This window comes from Micropterus dolomieu, linkage group LG11 (genome assembly GCF_021292245.1).
Source record: "Micropterus dolomieu isolate WLL.071019.BEF.003 ecotype Adirondacks linkage group LG11, ASM2129224v1, whole genome shotgun sequence".
Lineage (NCBI taxonomy): Eukaryota > Metazoa > Chordata > Actinopteri > Centrarchiformes > Centrarchidae > Micropterus > Micropterus dolomieu.
In genome coordinates this window covers 15185797-15195820 of record NC_060160.1, presented here as the reverse complement: position 1 = coordinate 15195820, position 10024 = coordinate 15185797, and the positions used below count along the sequence as shown (strand labels likewise).

Below are 10024 nucleotides of genomic sequence, written 5' to 3'. Positions count from 1 at the left end.
ACACACACACACACACACACACACACACACACACACACACACACACTTTCCCTTTCCACTGTTACCTTCCAGCGGACTGGGTTAAGCTGGGTGATGGCCTCAGTCATGTCTTCGTCCACGTTGAAGGTGTTGATGACCGAGTTGATCTTGAATGCCACTTTGTACTGCAGGCACCAGTTGCGAATCTTGTGAAGGTTGTCGACGTGGCTCTTTCTGCCCTGAGCTCTTCCAATCAGCTGGTTGGTTGCCTCATCAAAACTGTCACAGGAGATGGCCAGGATATCCAGATAGTCACCTGGTGGAGAGACAGAGAGAGAGAGAGCATTTTTCTTCTTCTTAGACTAAACATATGCTCCCAACCAGTGTATAATATGGTCAAAAACAAAACAATTTTGTCCAATTTGTCCTAAAAGTAGGGCTGGACAATATGGCCAAAAATATTATCACGATAAAAAGTTTCTATCTTTCGATATCAATAATTATCATGATAAATATAAAATCGTTATTTCTTTCGAGTTTACATTACACATCGATTTTAAAAGCTGATTTTTGCTCATGAGTGAAAGTTGAAGAATCCTGATGGTTAATTGTGTTTAAAACTCTTCTTTATGGTCAACACTTGAGGCCCAACAGTGGATCACGTCAGGTAGAGCATTCAAAACAATTATGATCTAATCTTTTTTCAATAACTATGCATGAGTAAAATTAAGTAAACTTTTTAACTTTTTTCAGTCCTTTTTCCTCAACAAAATAAACATCTTAATAAAAAAGTCCTAATTCGTGTATGATTCAAGTGAATAAGATCAAACATTTATTGATTACTATTTGTTATATTGTTATTGAAAAAAAAATATTACGATTGTTATTGTTTTATTGTGCAGCCCTACCTAAAAGTCAAAGAGTCTTACCATATTTCTGGAACCATGTTTCTTTGATCATGCTCCCATTGCTGACAATGCTGACACTTGGGAGCTGTAGATCCAGTTTACAGAACTGAACTAATTTCCCCAGAAATTCTCCTTTTTCGTGCAAGAAGGGCTCTCCTCCCGAGAAGTTGATCTTTTCCATGCCTGATAAACAAAGACATCTATGAATGTAACTGCATGCAAGAGGTTTGATACAACACAAAAGACCAGAATATACCGATCTGTCAAACTTACCAGATTCCTTCAGAAGTTTGAGGCCCCTCTTGGCTTCCTCTAGAGGCAGGACAAAGGAGGTTTTTGCAGTGTGGAAACAAAATCCACATTTGTAATTACACTTGCGTGTGAAATGATAGTTGACACTTGTTGGAGTCGTGGCATTTTGGACTTTCCTTTGCTCCAGCTGGCAGTCAACAGGTGAAACAGGGGAGGTTGTCCCCTTGCAGCCTCCTGCTGTCCAGAAACAAACTATTGAAAAGACGCTCGCCATAATGCATTGCAGGGTGCTGATGCAGAGCTGCAGCACCAGCTTCGGGGACGCAACCACGGAGGAGAACTGCATATTCAAAACGAGCTACTCACACCTTCTCTGACAGATCTTATATACAGGGCTGCAGGGCGCAATTTAAGACGTGGTAAGGAAACTGATCAGCTGAGCAGCTGAGTTTCTGTTTACATACATCGAAAACGAAACCGAGCAGGGTGAGTCACCTGAACACCCGCAGATGATAGAGCAAAAAAATGTGATATGCTACACCTTCAGCTATTATACAAGGTAAAAATTACAAGGTTGTTTATTTTTCATTATACAGCACAAGGCTGCATAACGAAACGAAATTTGTTGTTCCTTCATCCACACACACACAACATTTAATTAAGTAGGCTTATTTTTAAATATGGTAATATATAGGACTAAAATAAAACAATTGGCCTATATACAGTTATATATATATACATATATAGCCTATATATAACATAACGTTGTGGGACGCGTATAGGGTATATAAGCTATGTGATTATATTTGTTATAGTAGATGCAATTAAATATGATGCTTATTGCATCAATGCTGTTGATGGCATTTAAAACGTGCACAGAAGAATAGCTTGCTTTGGTAAGCCAGTGATTGCCTGTTGACGTCCTTTCTAGTTTTTTGTGCGTCTCCATCCTTGGCTTGTTTTGAGCACGTCTGCAAAAATAGTCTATATTAATTAGGCTACTGTCATTGAAAGCCACACACATTCATCTCCGTTTCCTTAGCCTAATGATTAGTAATTTCTTTTAGTAAGTTTATTTTTCTTTATGTTCAGTAGGCTATAGATCCACAATTAACCACCCCAGCACCAATTACACAGGCGAGGACCTGTCACAATGATGTCAGAGACACCACCATGCTATGACACAAGCAGCAACTATTTGCCCATATTCCTAGTGTCTTTCCCCCCCTACTATTGGCTAAACATAACTTGGAGTCAACCAAATCATTTACAACTTGCGCAATGACTTTTGAGAGTGGTCGCAAAGTTTCGTTTAGCCTGTTCAGCGCGTTAACTTTCGTTTTCCCTGCAGCGGTCATCTTATGTAACGCCTCGCAGTGAGTATCATTAAAGCAGACTGGAAACTGATCAGACCGTCTCGCGTAACCGATGGCACGGCGCGCTATGTCTCTTCTTCCTCAGTGGTCCTCACGTATCTTTTCAGTGGAGCTGGATGGAGCACCCCTCTACTTTTCCATTCAGGAACAGCACCGTGGGGAAGAAGTACCGCGGGTGTTCAGAGAAGTCCGCAGCCATGGCCGGTGTTACTCTCTCCTCGTCTGCGGCGGCGACAGAATCAGACGAGCCAAGTTTTACGGGGAGCTGAAAGATAAATTGTTGAGAGACTTGCCTCCGGGGTGTGATTTGTCTCCCATGTCCTCATTTCTGCCAAATGTCAAGGACTCTCTCATCAAGGGGTACTTTTTAAAAGATAATTCAAAGAGTTCAGTCCCGTCTGAACGGCTTTTGCGAGATTTAATACAGCATGATCCAGTGCTTGTGTGTTCATACCTGAGAGGTAAGGACGACCAACTGTGGACTCAGCGTCTGTGGTCTCATGCAGACAGCCAAACCGTGGAAACGTCAGAGGAGTATTATGTGGTACCTTCAGAAGCGCCACAGTATCACCCATCTACTCTCAACATCATGAACTCTGATGTTTTCTACAGTTTTGATGAAGCATTTGACGTTCTAAAAAAGGTTCTTAAATTGTCATAATGATATGCACAGACCTGTTTTACAATCGCATAAACAATCACATAAATATTGTTTTAGTTGCAAGATATGGCAAAATGGCACCCTCATGTGGTAGCGGAAGGGATAGCAGTGTAAACCAAGCGGCTCACTTGATTCTTCCATGTATCTATCAGTGCCAGCTGGCCAACAGTAGTGCGTTTGTTCATGTGCACCACTGCCTCCCTCTTGCCTCCTCTCACAGCAGCAGAATGATTGTGTCTGTTCTGCAGTGTGGTGACATCATCCCAGAGGCGACGTCTGTACTGGAGCTGCTGCCCGGCAGAGCGGAGGCCAGAAGTAAACCAGACTTCCCCGTTATTGTCATAGAGGGCCTGGATGCCACAGGTTAATGCCATTACCTCATAAATAAATATGGGGACCAGCTTGATGTATAGATGTCTCGCTAAAATGATGCCCCATTCCCTGCTAAAGCCATTATCTGCCAGTGAGCTTAGCCTAATGGAATATCATGTATCATGACCTCAGGAAAGTTACATCACTGTAAAAATGGTTTATTGAAGAGCACGCTGATCTAATACTCTTTGCAAACCTCATGAAAACTGCAACCATGTAGGGTAGGATAGGAGTCTTGGGTCAGTCAACTTTTCAAGTCACTTCACTACCTTATTACATTTAAAACATATGATGAATTCTTCCTTATGCACTCTGAACACTAAGCCAGTCTTTATGTTTCTTTATTGTTTGTGAGGTGACTCTTTCCTCCCTCCTTCTTCCTGTCGCAGGTAAGACCACTCTGACTGAGTCTTTGAAGGATACTCTGGGGGCCGCCCTCCTGCGGTCCCCTCCCCAGTGCCTCTCCCCCTGGAGGGCTTGCTTTGATCAGGAACCACCCCTCATCCGCAGGGCCTTCTATGCTCTTGGGAACTACATCACAGCAGAACAAATAGGCCAGGAGGGCATGAAGACACCTGTCATCGTTGACAGGTAAAGACAGCTGAGATGTCGCAGGTGTTGTGAAGTTTGCCTGTATTGTGACCTGTTTTGTGATAGAGGGGAAAATAGATGTATTTGGGATCTAGACCTAAAACTCAATATTTACATCTTCTACTCTTGTGATGACCCATCCATCCATCCATCCATCCATCCATCCATCCATCCATCCATCAATCACCTTTCAATCCACCATCCGTTATGTGTCCCCCAGATTCTGGCACAGCACAGCAGCTTATGCCATTGCCACAGCTGTGAGCGGTCCAGTGTGTAACCTTCCAGCGGAGGGTTCTGAGGTTTACCGTTGGCCCACTGACCTGCTCCAGCCCAGCCTGGTGGTCTTACTCACCCTGGACCCTGAAGAGAGGAAGAGGAGGCTGAGGGACAGAGGTCAAGGAAAGACTGAAGAGGAGCAAAAGCTGGACCACAACCATCTTTTCAGACTCAGGTGAGATATTTGAATGAGATGTATATAATGTACATGTTTGAGTTCAAAGGTGTACAATTAGGTATTTAAAAATCCAGGTTAGGGCTACTTATTTTCATTACCAATTAATCTGCTGCTTGCTTCTTTGATTAATTGATTCATCTTTTAGTCTAGAAAATTTTGAATTCCCATAAGAATTTCCCAGAAACCCCAGGTGAGGTCTTCAAAGTGCTTGTTATGTGAGTCCAACAGTCCAAAACCCAGAATTTTTTTATTTACAGTCATACAAAGCAGTGAAAAGCAATTCAAATCAGATTTGAGATTGAAGGACACATTTTTGCTTGATGTCTTAAACAATTAATCCATTATCAATATAGTTGGTATTTCATTTTCTGGAGAGCGACTTATCGATTAATAGACTTCCCGTTTCAGCCCAAATACTGGGATTACCTTTCTTAAAGCAAAGTGAAAAAAACTAGTAGTGGTTGAGATATTTTTTGTAATGCAAATAAACTACTTACAAGAATTTTCTTAACCTGTATTGTTCATAGTACCAGAGTTATCTGACTCATTAGAAAATTCCTGAAACAAGTGAAATTGCACTACAAACAACAATTTCATCAACCCTTTGTTTTAAGACTGAAAATCACTAAACCATATAAACTGAAATCCTAAATAATTTTATAAGATGGCCATTTTTTTTAGGTGTACATTGTAACATTAATATAGTTCTCAAAATATAGGTGTTTGGGTTGGGATCGCACATTCTGTTAATCTGAATGAGGTCCAGTTTCATTGTCATAAATTGTAGAAAGAGCCAGGGATACAGACAAACACAGTAGACACACTTAGCTATGTGACACATGTAGACAAATGTTCTACTGTCTGTGATTTTAAAAGTTTCCTCTGAGTGTGAAAACATGAAAACACAGATGGGGTACAAACTGTACTGCACATTTCACTGAGTCAGGTCAGCTCAGTCTGAGTCTGATCCATCAAACACTTAACAATCAATTACTGTCCCGTGGGGGAAGCAGCTGATGAGAAAGAACAGGTGATTAGTTGCAGAGCTGTTGTGCTCCATTAAGCTGGTCAAAACTCGCAGGCATTGCCGGCCCAGTTAGTCGCTGCACAGACAGGTCGATGGCTACTTTCATTCATCCTCGATCCTGACATAATGGCCTTTCCACACGGGAAAGCCAGATGTTGGGCCAGCAGAATTAGAAAATGGAAGGAGTTGACTGTCTGCCACGGAGAGACTGAGAGATTCTGCAGACTTGGTCGATCACGATCACAAGGACTATTCTTCATTCGTCTCAGGCTGTGTTGTTTCTCATATTAAATTTCTCAGATGTCCACACTGTGAGCAGTCAAAATACTCAGTTGTCCTGTAATGTAATATGAAGTGTCATTTGCTGTGTTTATGTGCTTATTTTCTGCACTTCAAGAGTGTATGTGTGTCCCTGCAGAGTGGAGGAGGCTTACCGGAGGATCATCGGCCCAGCTTGCGTCACTGTGGATGCTGGTCCTTCTGCGGACCAAGTGCTCCAGCAAGTGCGGCTTTTAATTAGGGGCAAATGCCACTTGTAAACAGTTCTCCATCTCCCTTGCTGTTGGCCAAGCGTCAAATGGATGCACTACCTCATTGCACCACTGGGTGCCAGTAAGGTGTTGTGAATGCAATAGAAGGAGGAACGGTGGCCAGATTGGAGTGTGGGGAAGAGATTCTATTCAGAATGAGTAAAGGTTGAATAGCCAGGGGCCAGAAGTGCATGCTACAATCAGAAATACATATTCATGTAGACACACACACACACACACACACACAAAAGCATTGTCAAGAAGAAGTGTGCATTTAACTGCTGTTGTGACCCTGAGAAATCAGACAGTGTAGCCTTAAGACACAGTGTAGCAGCACTTATTGACAACCACTCGTATGTGGACAGACACTGAGGAAATGGATAGAAACATTTATATAAGCACCAGTCGGTTAGGTTTGAGTTCAAATTAACAGTCCGATAAAATTCATTTTATTTGTTAAAAACATGTTTCAAATTAAAAGACAATTACGCCAAATATCTGTTATGAGGTCTCTTCTTGAGTGATTATGTCTTACATAAGACTGCTATGGTTTGTATGCTATACAAACTGTATGTTCTAGTATGTCTGCATTATAGCATGCTTATATATGTGCATATTAACTTTCTGCTTTTTACATAAAAAGAGTCCCTTTTGCAGTGCACGGTAGATGCCAATTCCCTTTAGTTCAACTGTGGGACACAACTGATGCCACTTGTATTGATAACCTGTGCGGCTCACAGTGACGCAATGGAGTATATGCTGGTGACATACAGTGCTGTTTGTACTTGATGTTCTCATGGGCACAGGCACTCACACGTGTGCACATGCAAACCTATTTGTGTAAACACACACAAGCCTGGACATTTTCTAAGAGCATATACTGTAACTCATTTATATATGGAGGAAATGTATATTTGGCCTATGTGATGGGAAGATTAAGTGGAGGTTTTAGTAATTATGAGCTTGGCAAAGCTGCGGGCTGGAGAAGACAGAGTGACCCATCTCTTTTACTGTGATGCATCAGCAGAGCGCCAACCACTGCAGACCCTATTCATATGGCAATTAATGGAGCGCTGTATATCAATGTCATTCCAGTGCTCCCCCACATAAGTGCATGGATTACTCCTACTACCAATTACAGCAATCCAATGTTTTACTGAGTGGAGAGTTGCTGTGGATGCAAATCATACCATCAAATGTAATCAAATAAACTAAAATAAGGTGTCATTATGTTTATGGTGTATGGATTCCTACATGAGGTAAGTATCCCAGAACATTTTATTGAATTCATAAGCCCTCAGCTGCCTGGTGATGCTGTGGATGACACAAAATGAATGTAGCCCAGACCTGTGTGGAATTTTGATTGCCATTGACACAGTAGCCTCTGTCTCAAGAGAGCCTGAAATTTATGAAGTAGGAGAGCAAAGCAATTAGGCATTACACCATACATCATACCTGAATGCAAAGTTGTGTGTGCCTACGGTGTGAGCCATATTTCCATGTCAGATGTTGTTACGCTTTGTTATTCTTGGCAACAAAAAGTGAATGGTGATATCATGCAATTACTGCCCCTTCAACACGACTGTAATATGACATTAATGGCCCATAATCTCAGTACATTACACATGCACTGAAATAATTCTCTTTGCATTTGTTATTAGTGTTTTTCCTCGTTGAAACATTAAGGATTTGTTCGGTTGTTTTTGTCAGATAGCCAGGATACACTCTGAGGTCTTAACAATAACAACAAGTCACACATTCACAAATTGAATGTTTGTGTTTTGAAGTTCAACTGTGGTTTGTGGAAAAACTAATGCAATCTGCTTCCAATCTGTGACCTCACTACTGAAGTTGCAAGATAAAAGTCCAAACCACATTTATGGAAAAGATCAGTCTTGAGAACAGCAGGAGGAGCTCAGGCTTGCACACACATACACACACACACACACACACATGTCCGTACTGTACACACAAATATACAGTACCACTACACACACAAAAAGTAGCAGACAAGTGCACACGCACGCACAAACACACCCCTCACCCTGTATGGGGCCACTTTGCACTACACTCCTCAACTTCAATATTTCATCTGCACAACAGAGAAGGAGCAGCAGAGAGGAGGAAAGCCCTCCATGAAATAATTAAAGATCCAGCAGGGATGCAGCAGCACAGCAGCCGCCGTCCCATCCTAAGTAATAGATCAAATGAAAGCTGTCCCTCAGATCATTAATAATGAGTGTGGTATGGAGACTTGAGGGGGTAGGGGTGGGAGGGCATAGGGCTGGTACAGGTTGGGGGAGGGAGAAAGGGCATCGGGGAAGCACAAGGTGTTTTTATGTATGTATGTATGTGCATGTGTGTATTAGTGTGGTAGGGTTGGGGGTGGGGTGGTGGGTTGGAATAGTAGTCTGGGACGCCTGGCAAAAACCCCAGTGGGCCTCACTTGGCAGCCACATGAAGCGGCATGGCAAGAGGAGTCATGCATATGATTTGGCACCAAGTGTCTGCCAAACTCTAAAGACCTACCCTATAGCAATGTCTATATACATCCCTTGTCAAATAAACAACATTTCACACAGTGGGCAGGTTAGCAGGGGCTAATAATGCTCATTTTAATCAGTGGGGTCTCCGAGCAGTGACTGGATATGATGGTGGATTTGGGAGAGCTGAGTTTGCTCAGTAGACAGACAGGGATGGGCTGTCTGTGATGGGGGAGGTGGGTTGAGGGGTATAAGATGGAAGAGGAGGCGAGGGGAAGACTGGAAAAGGAGGAGAGGATGGTGGATAGAAGGCGGGGCAGGCGAGAGTGAAGGGAGAAGCTGCAAATGTTGTCATCTGCGAGCTCAAGTCCCTCCAGATCCCTTCAGCTGGCAGGTCCAGTGTATTTCCCAAATACTGTCCACACTCACAAATACAGTATGTAGCATTCCCCAAGCAGCTTCACACACAATCTGAGGTCCTTCCTAAATATTAGACCAGGGTTGGTGTGTAAAGGCATTACATGAAACTGGATTAGAAAAATGTAATTAAGACAGTATGACTGCAAAAGCAAAATTCCAAAGCATGTTTAAGAGGGCATTTAAAACCTATGATTAAAATAGCAGACTCAAGTGACTTCAAATTTGAAAGTCTTTTAAACAAGATTGAGGGAAAGTAATCACATTATAACATGTTTGAGTTATCCAGTAATCTAAATTACTGTACATGATCACTGTTACAATTTGACAGCATTCTCTTGCCCTTTTGACCCACCTTCCTATCAAAATTGTGTCCATCCAGCCCAGTCTCCTCAACCCCCCCCCCCCCCCCCCCCCCCCCCCCCCCCCCCCCCCCCCCCCCCCCCCCCCCCCACACACACACACACACACACACCCACACACACCCACACACAGCCTGCACACACACTTTCGTAGTTGCACACAAACACACCACATGCATACACATCACTACCCCTTGCCTCTGAACACAGCAGGTGGTGGCAGACACCCCGGCGCTGGTCTCTGTGAATGACGGGTGGTGGGATGTAAACACATGAAGGGTTCAGGAGCTGAACTGATCAGCAGTGAAATGTTTGTCAAAAACACACAGCAAAGCTCAAAATCTGGGGGGAAAAGGCAAAATCCAGGCAGAGTAGGGGAAATTACTTTATTGGGAAGGGGAAAAAAAGTTTTGAAATTATCCCATCAAAAAATGTGTAATTCAACAGCTTTTGATCATCACGCTTACCCTTTGTCATGGTGTCTGAATGTGTATTGGCAGGGGCAAAGACAGCATCTCTGTTGATAAGTGCGGGTTTTAGACACAGCAGGCTGTGTATTCAGGATGCCGTTATATATTCAGGTTGTGCTTATTTTCTGATGTTTTCAGG

General features: G+C 42.8%; 2 protein-coding genes across 3 annotated transcripts in view; one reads left to right on the top strand and one right to left on the bottom strand.

The window, feature by feature from the left end:
• LOC123979410 (radical S-adenosyl methionine domain-containing protein 2-like) overlaps window positions 1-1543 on the bottom strand; it is a 1722-nt gene extending 179 nt beyond the window's left edge. The window contains exons 1-3 of the mRNA XM_046063323.1: window positions 1161-1543; window positions 909-1070; window positions 66-295 (exon numbers count right to left, since the gene is read on the bottom strand). Of these exons, the coding sequence (XP_045919279.1) occupies window positions 66-295; window positions 909-1070; window positions 1161-1485 (717 nt within the window). The 5' untranslated portion in view covers window positions 1486-1543. The remainder of the gene's footprint in view (window positions 1-65; window positions 296-908; window positions 1071-1160) is intronic.
• Window positions 1544-2498: 955 nt separating this feature from the next.
• On the top strand, window positions 2499-6648 carry cmpk2 (cytidine monophosphate (UMP-CMP) kinase 2, mitochondrial). Of its 2 annotated transcripts, none has more exons than XM_046063109.1 (5): window positions 2499-3158; window positions 3425-3539; window positions 3938-4139; window positions 4360-4593; window positions 6021-6648. In XM_046063109.1, the coding sequence occupies exons 1-5, from the start codon at window positions 2568-2570 to the stop codon at window positions 6160-6162; spliced, it is 1284 nt and encodes a 427-aa protein (XP_045919065.1). In that variant the 5' UTR covers window positions 2499-2567; the 3' UTR covers window positions 6163-6648. The 2 variants fall into 2 exon arrangements, with proteins under 2 accessions (XP_045919065.1, XP_045919066.1); XM_046063110.1 differs by having other exon boundaries at window positions 2504-3158; window positions 6042-6648.
• Window positions 6649-10024: the final 3376 nt, after the last annotated feature.